At 43.2% G+C, this 17,152-nt stretch overlaps 1 protein-coding gene across 3 annotated transcripts in view; it reads left to right on the top strand.

Moving 5' to 3' along the window:
• Window positions 1–17,152, top strand: part of CYFIP1 (cytoplasmic FMR1 interacting protein 1) — a 94,833-nt gene that overhangs the window by 32,357 nt on the left and 45,324 nt on the right. For 2 of the 3 annotated variants that reach the window (XM_059927755.1, XM_059927756.1), the window contains exons 7-11: window positions 2,959–3,055; window positions 3,156–3,284; window positions 6,514–6,618; window positions 8,555–8,646; window positions 10,970–11,087. In XM_059927755.1, coding sequence (XP_059783738.1) covers window positions 2,959–3,055; window positions 3,156–3,284; window positions 6,514–6,618; window positions 8,555–8,646; window positions 10,970–11,087 — 541 coding nt within the window. The remainder of the gene's footprint in view (window positions 1–2,958; window positions 3,056–3,155; window positions 3,285–6,513; window positions 6,619–8,554; window positions 8,647–10,969; window positions 11,088–17,152) is intronic. The other variant, XM_059927757.1, reaches the window with a different exon arrangement.

Genomic DNA, 17,152 nt, shown 5'->3' with positions numbered 1-17,152 from the left:
GCGACTTGAGATGAGGCATGAAACAGATTTGAGGAGGGGGTGGCACTGGAAGTTGAGCTAGATCTCCCAGACTTTAAGCCTCATTCGTGTGAAATAAATTCAGGCGTTCCATGCATCACCTAGAGTTAGCTCTGCACGGAAGCCTAGATCTTCAGAACGACAAAATCTTTTGAATTGTCCTGTTAACTCCACTCCGGTAGGAAAGTCTGGAGTTGTCTCCATTTGATGCCAGTTCTGTGGGATTCCAAGTGCGTGTGACTCTTGGTGGAGTGTAGGGGCTTCTGAACTTCCCAGCTCAGGAGAGCAACTTCTGCTCCTAATGGCACAAATCACTTGTCGGGTGATTTGGAACAGTTTTCTTAGCCTTCCTGACTCTTATCAGGGAAATGGGGAGGTGGACAGCCCCAGTGGTTTTAAATTTTAAAAAGGTTTCTTTTCTCCCTCTCTCTCTTAACAGGAGCACCTTTATTTCAAAGCCCAGTCTGGAAAATAGTTTAAAGATGGGGCTGCTCTGTGGAAGGCCCCCGGGCACCCCCTTCAGAAGTTGCCCAGCGTGTTTGCTACCCCCTAGGCTCCCCTAAGCACAGAAGAGGGCCTGGGCACCCCTCACCCTTCCAGCAGCCTCTTCCTGTGACCTATGTTTGGGATCCCCTGTTGGTTGGTTCACTTTCCCAGACAATAACCTCCACTTCTCCCTAGCCCTCACACTCCCACACTCAACACTCAAAACACTTTTTATTTGCACCCAGCTGGTAGTTACAACCTTTTCTTAGTGTAAATGCCAGATGACCCATATAGTCATGGTGAGGCTTAAGGAAAATAAAAGCAGGTATTCTTGGTCCCTTCCTTAGTTTCCACTCCTGCAGCTTCAACACCCACTCAAATCAATACAGTAAAGTGAACACTTAAAAAAGAATGTAAACATATCAGTTTATACTGTTTCACTGTATATAATTTTTTAAAATTTACAGAAGTAAGCAAGATTGCAGATTATTTCTCACCTGAAAAGTTCTGACGTAGGTGGTCTGCAGCTGAGGGGGTTCCACAGTGTTCAGGAACCAGAGCTCTTGCTGTCTTCCTTTGTTGCCTTGTGGCCCAGGATGGCTGCTTGAGCTCTAGCTGTTATCTCTGCATTCCAGTCAGCAGGAAGGAAGGAGCATTGAAGGGCCCACAATATTCCTTATAAGTAAACTTTCAAGTGCCTTACAAAGTTTTGCATTATATCTCATGGCTCAGCAGTTGGTCACAGCGTGGAGATGAGAATGAGGCACATTGCTGCACCACAGAAATTCAGGGTTTATTCTGAAGCAGGAAGGGAAGGAAATGACAGTTGGGGTAGGTTACCAGTCTTTGCCATGAAAGCTTTTCTTTAGTAAAACCCCAGAGGTTCTAGGTTGCACAGACAGGTCCTTACGTGGGCAGTTTCCACTAAACTTTTTTGGGGAAGCCCTAGGTGTGCAGAATCCTCATATGTGCTTTCACCCTCTTTGCAAAAACTAGAGACTCAGCCCGTGTTGCACAGGATTTGTTGGACCTCCGTGTACAGATCCTTCTGTGTCCACCGTTCCCTTGTCAGCCCCATGGGGTAGGTCATAGAGCTATTGTTTTTCACAGGTATGGTAAGTGAGAGTCAGGAGAGTTCAGGAGGTGTGGTATTGATTTATAATAAGAAATATAAATTCATCCCCATTTCTGACACAGAACTCTTAAAACCCTTAGAATTTCCTGTGATAAAAGCAATAAAGTTTCTTTTGTTATGTAAATGTGGTGACTTTGGAAAGCCTCTAGTTACCCTAAGGATCGAGGCTGGTCACCAGAGGAATCAACCCTGTAACTACAGGTTTGGAAATTTCAGACCTACCCTCCTGATCTCAGGGAGGAGAGAGGGGTTAGAGGTTGAATCCATTGCCAATGTCCAGTGATCTAATCAAGCATGTTTATGTGAGGAATCCTCCATAAAAACCCCAAAGGACAGGGTTCGGAGAACTTCCAGGTTGGTGAACATGTGGAGGTTTCGGGGGGAGTGGTGCTTGGAGAGGGCATGGAAGCCCCACCCCCCCTTTCCCCATATGTACCTCTTCCATTTGGCTGTTCTGAGTTATATTCTTTCATAATGAATTGTTAATCTAGTATATAAAATGTTTTCTCAGTTCTGTGAGCTGCTCTAACAAATTAATCGAACCCAAAGAAGGGGTTGTTGGGACCGCCAATCTGTAGCTGGTTGGCCAGGAGCCCAGTGACAACGTGGACCTCCAGCTGGTGTCTGAAGCGGGGGGGATGACGTGGCAGTCTTGTGGGACTGAGCTCTTAACCTGTGGGGTCTGATGCTATCTTCAGTCAGTGTCAGAATTGTAACACCACTGGCAACTGGTGCTAGAGAATTGCTTGGTGGTGTGGGAAAACCCAGCCCTCCTGTTAGACTTGGTACCGGATCTTTAGGTTTGTCCAAGATGGAGCTGCAAATTGGTGGTGGAATCAGGATTGTGTGTCAGACCTTTGGCACCAGAACTATGCGTGGTGTGGTCCCTGACTGGTGGGAAGTTTGTCTGCCCAAAAGTTTCCCAGCAGAGAACCTAAACAGTGTTGGCCGTCTTTGTCACTCAGCTCTGGAAGTCATAGAGAGAGTGTCATCCTTTCTCAGACTTGGGGACAGGGAGCCCAGGGGAGAGGCCAATGTGTAGGTGCCCTTCAGGAAGGCCTGTGAGAAGCGCTGCCACATCTCTGAGGAAGTCCATCAGCTATGGACAGTAGGGTCATGAGCTATCCAGGTTGCAAAGAGACTTACCTGGAGTTCAGGGGAGAAGCTGGAGGAGGCTGAAATTGTAACCGGCATCTAAGATGCACATTTCTACAGATAACTGTAGCGAGAGTAAAGTAATTTTGATATTCCCAGGCTGTTTTTCTTTAAAGTCATTAAGCACGTTGGTTGATTAACCCTTTTTTTTCCCCCTTTCATAGGGCTGCTCAGTTTTTACGTAAAATGGCAGATCCACAGTCCATCCAGGAATCACAGAATCTGTCCATGTTCCTGGCCAACCACAACAAGATCACACAAGTAATTCCCACTCTTGCCGCTCTGGCTGATGGGGCGCATCACTGGGGGGCTGAGGGGCGGAGAGCGGTCAGTGACACAGGTGTCTCACTCTGTGTTTCAGTCTCTGCAGCAGCAGCTCGAAGTGATTTCTGGCTATGAAGAGCTCTTAGCAGACATTGTGAACCTGTGTGTGGACTACTATGAGAACAGGATGTACTTGACGCCCAGTGAGAAACACATGCTTCTCAAAGTACGTGTGTTGAGGGTAGTGCCAACAGCACCGTGAGATAGGGGCAGCCCTGCTTTCCTGAATAGGCTGCACTCTACGATCATTTGGCCAACCTTTCCTCTCATGTGTGTGTGTGTGTGTGTGTGTGTGTGTGTGTGTGTGTGCGCGTGCGTGCATGCACATATATAGCACCCTCCACCCTACATGCAGTTTGCCCTACAAGTCCTTGATGCATTCCCGCGAGTGTGTTCCAGGCTTGACCCCAGTGCCAGGTAGATCACATGCCCATCCCTGGAGAAGGTGCTCGTGGGTGAGGAGTCCCTGGTCAAGGGCCTTTCTCAGTATAAAGTTTGTAGCAGGGGTTATACCAGATTCTATGTGGTAAGGATGTAATTCCTAGAAATTTAGTATACTGTGTCACCATGATTATAGTAGACTTTTGTTGGTCAAGAAACATGCCATTTACCATATTCCTTATTATTATTCTGTTTCAAATTGGGGAGGTTTTCAATGACGTTTCTCACTGGGAAGATGAGAAGGTGTGTTTTTTTTTTTTTCAAACAAAAGTTTAATAACTTGTACATGGGAGAGACCCAGGAAAACTGAGTAACTCCGAGAAGATGCTTCTGCCATTCTCTTCACTCTGCTCTCTACCTTCATGGAGGGCAGCTCTGGGGGACCCTGTTCTGGGTGTCCTGCTGGCCCGAAGCCCTCCGTGCAAGTGGGCCCATCTCCAATACTTCTTCCCTGCTGGAGAGCAGCACGGAGGGAGCAGAGCAAGAGGACACTGTCCAGTGGAGTGCTTTGTGGCAGTGGAAACATTCTGTTTGCACCTACCTGGTGCAAGAGCCCCCGGCCATAAGTGCTTATGGAAATCCACATATAGTATTGCCTTGTGCTTGATGAGAAGTGGAGCTGATGTGTGCACCTGGAAGAGGACACAAGAAATGACATAAAATAGCTTCATGTGAAGGGATAGCTATTAATTTCTGAGGGACTTTTAAAAATGCTTTTTACCAAAACTAGAAATATTAAAATTACAAAAGGAAAAATCTCATTGGTAAAGGCAAATATAGAGTAAAGGTAGTAGATCAGCTACTTACAAAGCTAGTAGCAAGGTTAAAAGACAAAAGTAGTAAAATCATCTATATTCATAATAAGTAGTTAAGGGATACACAAAACAAAAAGATGTAAAATATGATGTCAGAAACATTAAGCGTTGGTGGGGAGTAAAAATGCAGGGTTATTAGAATGAGTCTGAACTTGAGATCGTAAAATAATCATATATATATATATGATCATATATAACCATATATATATATATGGCTATATATCAACCTCATAATGACCACAATCAAAAATTTATAATAGATACACAAAAAAGAGAAAGGAATCTAAACATAAAACTAAAGATAGTCATCAAATCACAAGGGAAGAGAGCAAAGGAAGAAGAAAGGAACAAAAAGGAACTCTAAAAAAAAAAAACCCAGAAAACAATTAATAAAATGGCAGATGGAAATATCTATTGTGTTTTGGGGATTGGAAAAATTAACATTGTTAAAATAACCATACTACCCAAGGCAATCTACAGTTTCGGTGCAACCCCTAACAAAATACCAATGGCATTTTTCACAGAACTAGAACAAATAATTCTATCATTTGTATGGAAACCAAAAAGACCCTATATCGTCAAAACAAATCTTGAGAAAGAACAAAACTGGAGGTATCACATTCCCTGATTTCAAACTACACCACAAAGCTACAGTAATGAAAACAGGAAGGTATGGCACAAAAACAGACATATAGATCAGTGGAACAGAGAGCTCAGAAATAAACCCACACTTAAATGGGCACTTAATCCATGACAAAGGAGGCAAGAACACGTGACAGGGAAAAGACAGCCTCTTCAATAAGTGGTGTTGGTAAAACTGGACGGCTACTTGCAAAAGGATCAACCTGGACTACTCTCTCACACCATATACAAAAATAAACTCAAAATGGGTTAAAGATTTAAATGTTAAGACCTGAAACCATAAAACTCCTAGAAGAAAACATGTATTTTGGATCTGTCTCCTCAGGAAAGGGAAACAAAGGTGCAAATAAACAAATGGGACTGCATCAAACTAAAAAGCTTTTGCACAGTGAAGGAAACTATCAAAATGAAAAGGTCACCTACTGAATGGAGAAGACATTTGCAAACAGTATATTCAATAAAGGGTTAATATCCAAGATATACAAAGAACTTATACAACTCAATATCAAAAAAAAATTCAGTTTAAAAATGGGCAGAGGATCTAAATAGGCATTTTTTCCAAAGAAGAAATTTTTTCCAAAGAAGACAAAGTGCTGGTGAAGATGTGGAGAAAAGGGATCCCTGGTGAATCCTGGTGGGAATGTAAATTGCTGCAGCCACTAGAAAACAGTATGCTGGTTCTTCTACAATTACCATAGGATCCAGCAGTTCCACTTCTGGATGTTTATGTGAAGAAAAGAAAAAGATATATGCACACCAGTGTTCATTGCAGTAGCATTGTTAACAATAGTCAAGACACAAAAGCAACCAAAGTGTAACATTGATAGATGCATAGGAAGATTTTATATATATATATATATATATATATATATATATATATATATATATATATAAAATGGAATACTATTCAGCCCTAAAAAAGAATGAAATCTTGCCATTTGTGATAACATGAATGGACCTAGAGGGTATTATGCTAAGTGAAATAAGTCAGACAGAGAAAGACAAATACCATATGATTTCACTTATATGTGGAATCTAAAAAACAAAACAAATGAACAAACATAAAATAGAAACAGACTCATAGATACAGAGAACAAACAGGAGGTTCCTAGTGGGGTTATTGGGGGGCGGTGGTGAATGAAATAGGTGAGATTAAGAGGTACAGACTTCCAGCTACAAAATAAATGAGTCACTAGGATGAAATGTACTCTGTTGGAAATATAGTCATTTAATATTGTGATATCTTTGTGTGGTGACAGATGGTAACTAGACTTATCGTAGTGATCATTTTTTAATGTATAGAAATATCAAATCACTATATTGTGCTCCTGGAACTAACATAGTGTTGTAGGTCAACTATACTTAAGTTTTTTTAAAAAGTGCTTTTTGAAAAAAGAATGAATTGTCATTTCTAAGTTATGAACTGTAGCAGTATAAGTGTTTATGGGTAATTAAACTTGCAGGTCTGAGCTTTATGTGCCATTTTGTGATTTGCAGGTCATGGGGTTTGGTCTGTACTTGATGGATGGGAGTGTCAGCAACATTTATAAACTAGATGCCAAGAAAAGAATAAACTTATCCAAAATCGACAAGTACTTCAAGGTGAGTTACAGTTTCTAGGTAAACCTTTTTATTGAAGTGTATGCAGTTTGAGCTTTAGGAGGTCAAGCTCTGTGGCTTTGCTCTGTGCTGGGAAATGCAGCGGTGGCAGGTGGGTGGGTAGGTGGAGGTAGACTGTCTCCTACCCTGTACCGGATTTGCCTGGGCTTGAACCTTGTCTAACAGAACGGTGACATGTGTACTCTTTTGTGTCTGGCTTGTTTGTCAGATCGTCCCTGTGGGAGCCTGCAACTGCAGTTTTTACATTTTCATTGTGGTGTAGCACTGCATTTTATCCATTCTGTCGCGATGAACATGAGATTGTTTCTGGATTTTGGCTTGTCCAAACAGTGCTGCTCTGATTCGTGCACATCTATGCACATTTCTGTTGGATGAATACCCCGTGGTGGATTGGGTATTCATCCAATAGAATGAACATTTTCAGTGTAGTAGATACAGCCTCACAACTCTCCCACATGGCTGTGCTGACTTGCATCACCACCAGTGGTGATTCCACATCATGGCCATCACTTGGCTCTGTCATTTTTGGGGGAGGAGGGGGGCGTCCTGAAGGGTGTGTACGTATGTCCTTGTGATTTTATTGGCTACTGTTTCCTTGTGGTTTACTTGATGTTTCCCTGATGGCTTTTCACGGTATTATTAGTCTTTTGTGTGTTCTCTTTGTGAACTGTCCTTTCAAGTCTCTCATTCTTTTTTTCCCCTGTTGATTTGTAGTTCTTTATGTATTCTGGGTATGTGTCCTTTGTCAGATACATGTGTTCTAAAATACATGCATTTCCCCTATGTGGCTCTTTTTTTCCACTTTCTTGAAGAGTCTTTGGTGAACTGAGGTTCTTAATTTTAATGTGGTCCAATATATCAATCTTTGATGTCCACTTTAAGAAATCTTTGATAAAGCAGGCTCTCGAGAGTTTTCTTTTGCGATACCTTCTAGAAGCATCACCATTTCTTTTCCATCTAGATCTGTAATGCCCCTGGAACTGGCCATGTGTATGCTGTGAGGTGGGGGCTTGACATTTTTGGATTTTTTTTTTCCTGTTATGGATATCCAGTTGACTCTGTCCAATTATTGCAAAGACCGTTTCCCCCCCATTGCTCTGAGGAGTCACCTGTGTCATAAAGCAGGTGTCTGTATGTGTGTGACTCTGCCTTAAGTTCTCTGCTCTGCCCCACTGGTCTGCACCTGCGCTCCAGGGCCATGCTGGCTTTAGTTGCTGTAGGTTTCCAGCAGGTCTACTTACCAGTCTCCAAGTTATGTTCTTCACAATTGTCTTGAGTATTGTCCCTCCATCTTTTGAAATACGTTTTAGAATTGACTTGCTGATTTACACATACACACAGAAAACCCATAAACCATTTTTCCTCTTGGAATATTGTTTGGGATTCCGTTGAATCTATAGATCAATTTACGGAGAATTGATATTTTTAAAATACCGTGTCTTCCAATACATGAACCTAATGTATTTCTGTATTCACTTAGAATTTTAAAAATTTCTCTAGAATTCTTGGTATTGTTTTTGTCTAGAAGCCTTGCACATATTTTGTTAGATTTAATAATATATACTTTTTATTTATTTTTCGATGCTATTGTAATTTTTTTCTCTTTAGATTTTTGTTTTCTAATTGTTCCTAGTATATAGAAATACAGTTGATTTTTTTTTTTTATGACCATGGATCTAGCAACAAGGTAGGTTAATTTTAATGTTTGAATTCGTTTTATGAGAGTTGGTTTTTAACTTTTATTTTGTTCTTCTTAAAGTGAACGTAGAAGTTGTTTACAACTTTTTTGCAGTAAGTGATTTGTAGAGATAGCATTCAACCCACAGTAATTATTAGCATTATTCATTCTTCTTGCGATTGTATTTGGTGACTAAACATATTTAATGACCCTGGGATTTTTTTTATTCTTTGAATGCAGCAGCTCCAGGTGGTTCCGCTGTTCGGGGACATGCAAATAGAACTGGCAAGATACATCAAGACCAGCGCCCACTATGAGGAAAATAAATCTCGGTAGGCAGAGTGAGCTGTCCAGTTAGAGCATTCTGCAGTGTTCTCACTGTGGTTCCTAACACTCCACTTATCTATCCAGAGATGCCACCTTTGACATTTTCAACCACGTGGAACCGAATGCGTGATATGGTAGCCTTTTCCACGAGTGGATGTTTGCATTTAAATTCATTTACAAATGCAATTTATTTCCTTAGTAGGATAGCCACATTTCAAATATTTAATAGTTAGGGTCTACTGTTTTGGTCAGCACAGATATAGAACTTTTCCATCATCCCAAAGAGTTCTGTTAGTGCTGGCCACAAGTACGGAAGTATAACCAAATGCTCTGGGTGCTTATAAAAGCTTAACAGCAGCCTGCTGGGGAGCGGCTGGATGTTTACCTGTAACTTACAGAGGGTACAGAGCTATCACCCAAGGACCCAACCAGGCCAGGCCCAAGGTCTCTGTGGTTGAGAATGGTCTTTACAGTTTTAAAGAGTTTTTTTTAAGGTGATGGCTCTATGGCTGATGTGTGACAGAGACCGTGTAGCCCCCAAATCCCAAAGCATTTACTTTCCGGACCTATCCTGAGAAAGATGGCCAATCCCTGTCATAAAGCATCTGCAGCTCACAGGTAGAAATGATAATAAATACACAGTACTTTTTATTGCAGCTTCCACATAGCCACTTGAGTTTCAGAGGATGCTTTAGTTGACTTTTGCCAAACACGTGGTCTCCATTCAGCCATGGTTTTGAAAAATACAGTTGCACCTCAATCTGGTTACTCAAAGGTAAACAGTCTTTTTCTGTGAAGACCAAATTGTAAACACGTTAGGCCTTTCTGGCCACATGTGTCACATACTCTTTTTTGTTGTTGTTTTTTAAACGACTTTTTAAAACTGTAAAAACCATTTTGTGTGGCTCTATGGCCATGCAAAAGGTGGTCGCATTGGGCCCATGTTGTATGTAGTTTGCCAGCCTCTGTGCCAGCTTGTTTCCTAACACATCTGCCATTAAATCTGATATGTGATCACCTTCCTATAAATTACATTCACTAATCTCTCTTCACTTCAGCATCAACTTGAGCTCTGATTTGGAGGGTGTGCTGATTTCCATGGTATAAATGGAAATGCCTGAGTTTAAGTTAACAATGTACAACTCACCTCCTACCCTAACAAACACAGTCAGATCCAGATCATAAGTAACTGTAAAATCAGTAAGAGAATCAGGAAACAAGGAGTTATGCATACTTTCTTTATTTTTAATATGATCTGTTGTGAGTCGGTGGCCATTATTACCAATTAGATGCTGTGTTTCACAGCCACCAAGGCAGGTGCCTGAGCGTGCAACAATCAGCTCCAAGAGCTCCGCCCAATGGCGTAGCACCTATGTCTGGCCGCAGGGGGTGGGCGCAGAGTGGGCAGATGTTGACATCGGGCTCTGGGCTCCTTGCCTCTCCTGAGGTGGACATGCTGTCTGGGGCCTGCAGGGGAGGCCAGTGTGTTAAAGGTGGACCCTGGCAGAGGGCCTGGGCCTTGTGTGCTTACTGCACACTCAGGGAGCTGCCTTTGCTAATGCCGTAATCATCACGTAATCCTGTAGTAAAATCAGAAAGTTAAAAAGTGATGCTGCTTGAGATAGTGTACTGATGACCTTGAAAACTGGTACTCTGAATCCTTTCCTTCTAGCAAAGGGGACCAACTTGTTAAAACATGGTGTGAGTTGGTGCTGAGTGCAAGGGAACCGAGGGAACCGCTCTGAGCCCAAAGCAAGGCCCGTGCTTTCTGCCCAAGAAGTCCAACAGATTTAATTCTTGATACATGTTTTTCCACCACATTGACTGTATCCGTTTGCTGCTGAAATGGTGTGTTGTGCACATAGTTAGTTATAGCAACACTGTCTAATTTCCAAGTCTCTCATTAAGGATAACTTTTGTCCCTGAGTCCTTGGCTGACTTGTTTTGTACTATAGCTGTGTTTTCATATGTGAGTAATAAGGAAATATTAGTTCCTGCCTACTCTGCGGTGATCTGTCAAGGGGCCCTGCAAGGTTGTTGCAGTGTCCTGAATTCAGCAACACCTCTCAGCTTTGTGGAAAGTAGTTTGCCGATTAAGGAGAAATTACAGTTCCTTTTCCAGAATACAGACATGATAAGGTAGGACGCAGCCCTGACACAGGGAGATGAGGCAGGCCCGGCTCTGTTTCCATGCGGAGAATTCCACGTTTCCTCTGCACCTCTACCTCTTTGCTGCAGCGGGGCTCCCGGGGTGGTAGGCGGGCCTGCTGTGCATGTGCCCGCAGCCAGTCGCCTGTCAGGTAACGCATGTTCCCCCTTTACCACCAGATGGACGTGCACGTCCTCCGGCAGCAGCCCACAGTACAACATCTGCGAGCAGATGGTACAGATCCGGGAGGACCACATGCGCTTCATCTCGGAGCTGGCGCGCTATAGCAACAGCGAGGTGAGTGGCCTCTGCCTGCAGAGCACACCCGGGGACACGGGGTCCGGTGTGGCCCTTGTATTCTCTGCACCCAAATACCACCATTGATCGCTTTGAGAAACATAGTTTAGCACTGCGTGCTTAAAAAGCACTGATTATAATGGATGAGGCAGGGCAAATATAATGGAGTTTGTTTGGATCTGTTCAGCTGTACAAAAAGCATCTTCTTTTTTCAGAAAAACGTTAACACGGGGCTGAGGACTGAGGTGAGACCATGAATTAAATGCATTTCCTAGTGTAGTTCCATGGTTCCAAGCTGCTAGGAGAGGGGTGGGGGGAGTGGAGGACGTCAGGAACAGAAGGGGTGGTTCTGACTTGCGCCCCTTTCGTGTCTGGAGGGAGGAAGTGCAGGAGCCTCCGAGTCGGTGGGCAGATGCGTCGAGTGCCCAGAGGAGACCTGGAGTTGGGTGCTGGAGGAAGCGGGGTCTCTTCGGCCGTGGGCCTTGTTAATTCCTTCCGGCTTTGCAGCTGGGTTCTCTGTGTCCTTGCTTGGGCCGGCCACATTCCCCACACCTGCCCCAAGCCTGGCTCCACGCCATGCTGCCCGCGCGTGGGGTGGGTGGGACAGGGGTCCGAGCGAGGAGGAGCAGCTGCGGAGCGTCATTTCTCACGTCTTAGGGGACCGGACACCGAGGTCAGGGTCAGAGCGGCGGTCAGTGCCGTGGGTGCTGCAGATGGTCTAGAGGGACCCGGGGACCTGGGGCCACATGCGCAGGTCTGGTTTTTGAGATCGTGGTACCTTAGGGTTCTCAGGAGGCCCATTACATTTGGGGGGAGCAACTCTGTTGGTCCGGCTCATTGCAGGGCAATGAGCACTCCATCCCTCACCCCCAAGCACTTGGCATCATGTAACCAAAATGACTGAAAGACAGCCCAAATGCTTGGGGCCTGTCGCCTCCTTGCAGAGCCCAGGTGGGCGGCCGACTCCCCATGAGGCAGCGTTAGCTCACCCCTCTGCAGAGGCCAGTGCAGCCGGAAGAGTAGAGATGGGGGCCAGTCCCCAGGATTTCATGATTTAGTTGTGAACTGAGTTCATGAGATGCTCTCAAACAACACAGAGAGCTGGTTTCTACCTTTCCAAATAGGAACACTTGACAGCATGCATGGTTCCTGTGTGCCTTCTGGGGTCTGCTGTCGTGCCTTGATGATCAGATGATGGTTTTAATAAGAGGAAAAAGATCCACCTTTGAAAGCTTTGCTCAGTTTATTTTTAAACAGATTGATGAAGACATAATCCACATACCAGACAATTCTCTGATTTAAATTATACAATTCAAAGGTTTTTAGTCCATTTCTGAACATTTTCATCATCTCCCAGAGCAACTCTGCACCCATAGCAGTCCCTCCCCATTCCCCTTCCTTCTAGCATGTGGCAATCTACTTTCTATCTATGGATTTGCCTACTGGACATTTTATATAAATGGAATCATATAATATGTGCTCCTTGGTGACTGGCTTTTTTCATTTGACATAGTATTTTCAAGGTTCATCCATGTTACAGCATGTGTCAATTTTATGGCTTATTTATAATATTTATAATAATTTTATGGCTGAATAATACTCCACTGCTTGGACACACCACATTTTGTTGGTTTGTTCATCTGCTGTTGCCTGATGGACAGTGGGTTACAAATAATGCTACTGTGAACATCCACATACAAGTGTTGTGTGGACCTAAGGTTTCGTTTCTCTTGGGTAGATATCTAGGGATGGAATTGCTGAGTCTTATGGCACCTCTGTGTTGAACATTTTGAGGACTGCCAGGCTGTTTTCAAGGCGGTTGCACTATGTTACACCCGCCAGCAGTCTGTGAGTGTGTGATGTCCCCACATCCTTGCTGGCACTTGTTGCTGTCTGCTTTTTTGATTCTGGCCATCCTAGTGAATGCGAAGCGGTATCTGGTTGTGGTTTGGATTTGCATTTCCTTAATGACTAATGAAACTGAGTATCTTTTCATATGCTCATTGGCCAATTTTTTTAAATGTCTCTTGAAGTCATTTGCCCATTTTTAAATTGGGTTATTTACCTTTTCTTTACTGTAGAGTTGTGTGAGTTCTTATATTCTGTCCCTTATCTGTTATGTGATTTTCAAATATTTTCTCCTGTGTCTTTTTGCTGTCTTGGTGGTATCCTTTGAAGCACAATTTTTTATTTGTGATGTGGTCCAATTTTATCTATTTTTTCTTTGGTTGTTTGTGCTTTTGGTCATAATGAAGAAACTGTTACCTAACCCAAGTCACAAAGATTTGCCCCTTATTTTCTTCTAAGAGATTTGTAGTTTTAGCTCTTATATTTAGATCTATGATCCATTTTAAGTTACTTTTTTAATATGGTATAAGTTAAGGGTCCAACTTCATTCTTTTGTATGTGGATATCCAGTTTTCCCAGTTCTGTTTTTAAAATACCATTCTTTCCCCACTGAAGGCACCCTTGACAGAAATCAACTGACTGTACACCTCCATGTTCATTATAACATTATTTACAAGAGCCAAAGCAAAGAAACAGCCTAAGTGTCTATAGACAGATGAATGGATAAAGAAAATGTGGTATATAGTATGCAATGGAATATTATTCAACCATACAAAAGAAGGAAATCCTGGGACTTCCCTGGCGGTCCAGTCGTTAAGACTTCTCCTTCCAATGAAGGGGGTGCAGGTTCGATCCCTGGTCAGGGAGCTAAGGTCCCACATGCCTCGTGGCCAAAAAAAACCCAAACATAAAACAGAAGCAATATTGTAACAAATTCAATAAAGACTTTAAAAATGGTCCACATCAAAAAAATCTTAAAAAGAGCGAAATCCTGCCACTTGTGACAACATGGATGGACCTTAAAGGGCATTATACTAAGTGAAATAAGTCAGACAGAGAAAGACAAATACTATTTAATATCACTTTATGTGGAATCTAAAAAAAACCAAACTCATGGATACAGAGAACAGATTGGTGGGTGCCAGAGGCAAGAGTTGGGAGAAATGGGTGAAGATGGTCAAAAGGTACAAACTTCCAGTTATAAGATAAATAATTTCTGGGGATGTAATATACAGCATGGTGACTACAGTTAACAATATGGTATTGCATATTTGAAAGTTCCTAGGAGAGTAAATCTTTTTTTTTTTTTTTTAAACTTTATAGCTACTTTATTTATTTATTTATTTATTATTTTTGGCTGTGTTGGGTCTTCGGTTCTTGCGAGGGCTTTCTCTAGTTGCGGCAAGCGGGGGCCACTCTTCATCGCGGTGCGGGGACCGCTCTTCATCGCGGTGCGCGGGCCTTTCACTATCGCGGCCCCTCCCGTTGCGGGGCACAGGCTCCAGACGCGCAGGCTCAGTAGTTGTGGCTCACGGGCCCAGCTGCTCCGTGGCATGTGGGATCTTCCCAGACCAGGGCTCGAACCCGTGTCCCCTGCATTAGCAGGCAGACTCTCAACCACTGCGCCACCAGGGAAGCCCGGAGAGTAAATCTTAGAAGTTCTCATCACAAGAAAAAAAATTGTAACCATGTGAGTTGGTGAATGTTAACTTACTGTATAATCATTTCACAATATATGCATATCAAATCAAATCATTGTACACCTTAAACTAATACAAAGTTGTATGTCAGTTATTTCTCAGTAAAACTGGGTGGTGGGGGGAATCAATTGATTGTACTCCTGAGGCTTTATTTCTGGGCTCTCAGTTCTGTTCCTTTGACCTTTTGTCGGTCCTTATGCCACTACCACACTGTCTTGATTTTACAGTTTTATAGTAAATCTTAAAACCAGATAATATAAGCCCTACAGCTTTGTTCTTCTTTTTAAAGATTGTTTTGTCATCTTTGTCAAGATTATTTGTGGATCCTTTGCATTTCCATATGAATCTTAGGATCAACTTGTCAATTTCTACAAAATAAGGCATCTGGAATTTTAATAGGGATTGCATTGAATCTGTATATCAGTTTGGGGAGTATTGCCATCTTAACAAGATTGAGACCTCCAATCCATGAACATGGGGGATGTCTTTCCATTTGTTTAGTCCTTCTTTGATATCTTTCAAAAATGTTTTATCATTTTCGGGGTACGAGCTTTGTACTTATTCTGTTACATTTATTCCTAAGTGTTTTATTCCTTTTGATCCTATTGTAAATGGAGTTATCTTTTAAATTTTATTTTCAAGTTGTTTGCTCAGTTTCTTTTGACTAGAGGGTAAGGATTTGTACTGAGCAGAGACAGCGGCTGGGTTTGAATAGTTCATGAGAATGTCAGTGCAGGTGTGCACAGACCCGGAGTCCTCAAGAGCCCCCAGATCTGTTCACTTTCTAACAGTGACCAGAGCCAGGTTCTGGGTAAAAATTTTGTTTGTTTGTTTTTTGTTTAATTTCTCCATTACGTAAATTTTCAAGCATACAAAAGGAGAGACCAGTCCTGGCCCCTCAGGTGTCACACTGAGCTTAATCACCCGCCCCTTTTCAATTATTCCTCCAACCCTGTGCCTCGGTCTGGGTTAGCTTGAAGCAATCCAAGATAACATAGCACTCCCTCTAAAAGTATTTCCCATGTGTCTCTATAAGATAAGGGCCCTTTTTAAAATATAACCATAGTACCATCCCACCTAAAAAACCAACAAATGTATTCCCTAATATTAAATAGTGGGTCATTGTTCAGATTTCCCCTGTTTGCTCATTATCATTAGTGGTGTATTTTTCCAGGTTTCTGTGCCTCAGGACCCAAATGAGTTCCATACACTGCAGTTGGTCGACATGCCTGTCCCCACCATCTCCCTCATTCCCTGTGGTGTCATTTGCCATGATTTCTGTCCCCTGTGTGTCCTGTACGCTGCCGGCTCAGGGGCCTGGTCAGAGTCAGCTCCCACTGTCCCGGCCCATTTGGCCTCTCGGCGGCCATGCTGAGGGCTGCTGGGGGGTCCAGCTGACTCTCTGGGATGTGGACAGCTGCATTCCCCTGCCCTGATGTGTGACTTCACCAGGCCTCAGCTGGTGGTCCTCTCAGCTCCTTGCGCCTTCCAGAGCTGGATTCCTTTGCTTTATGCATCAGTTGTTAAAATAATTGATTCCCTAGCATACCTAAAGAAACAAACCAGCTTTCTGAGTACTGTTTTCTAGTCAGTCTACTTCAGTTTCTTTCTGCCTTTTTCTTTTTTCTCCCGTGGTGTAAAAGTCCTCGTTCTTAAAGACTCCAGCATATTTTGACTGGGGTCAGAATATATGTCTCAGTATACACTCAGCAGTCTTAAAATAGCAGTACTGGCACTGCTAATAACAGTTACTAGAAATTCAGATTTATTTTGCAGTTAATTTTGTCCTTAGGTTTCTTCCTCTGGGGATGTTACATCAAATCGTTATTTTTCAAAGTCACTGACGTGATTTGTTTTGTGTTGGTCTCAGCCTACAGATAGTGATGCCTGGACCTGTACTGGTCTTGGCAGTCCCCACAGACACCCCACCTCCAGCCAGCACCAGAGCCAGTATTGTGGCCGGACTGGCCCTTGTGGTCCTTACAATGGCAGCATACCCTCAGCAGTGACCATCAGGGAACTTTGAGAAAAACAAGTTTGATTACTCACAGGTCCTAGAGGGTACACAGCACACCCAGAGCCCCAAAGCGAGGTCATGGGTAGAGAGGGAGTGAGCACAGACCTGGGGCTCTGCCTTTTTCAAGGCTGAGGGTGGGGTGCCTAGGGTTTCACGGGTTCACTGTTGGTGAACTTAAAACAAAAGAGCAGGAATGAGGGTGTGGGAGGGGAAAAGCCCGGGTGGCAGTTATCTAGGTCACCATGGGCTTTCTACAAGGGGAACTTCATGGGTGGGCTGGCTCTTTATCTACTTGGGTAGCTGGCAATATATTTATTCAAGATGGATGTCTTTGAAATGGATGCCTTGGCAACCAAAATCTTAATGTTAGGCACTTACGCTACGTGGTTCCTCTGTGTGGTCACGATGCCAATTCAGTCCTACACAGCTCAGTTCATTGTGTCATTTTGCGTTTGAGTTTGGGGGATCGCTTTTTCCCCCTAATTTAATTTTATATCGTA

Source organism: Balaenoptera ricei, chromosome 7, assembly GCF_028023285.1.
Source record: "Balaenoptera ricei isolate mBalRic1 chromosome 7, mBalRic1.hap2, whole genome shotgun sequence".
Classification (NCBI taxonomy): Eukaryota; Metazoa; Chordata; class Mammalia; order Artiodactyla; family Balaenopteridae; genus Balaenoptera; species Balaenoptera ricei.
Note: the sequence above shows the minus strand (reverse complement) of the source record. Positions and strands in the feature narration are given on the sequence as shown.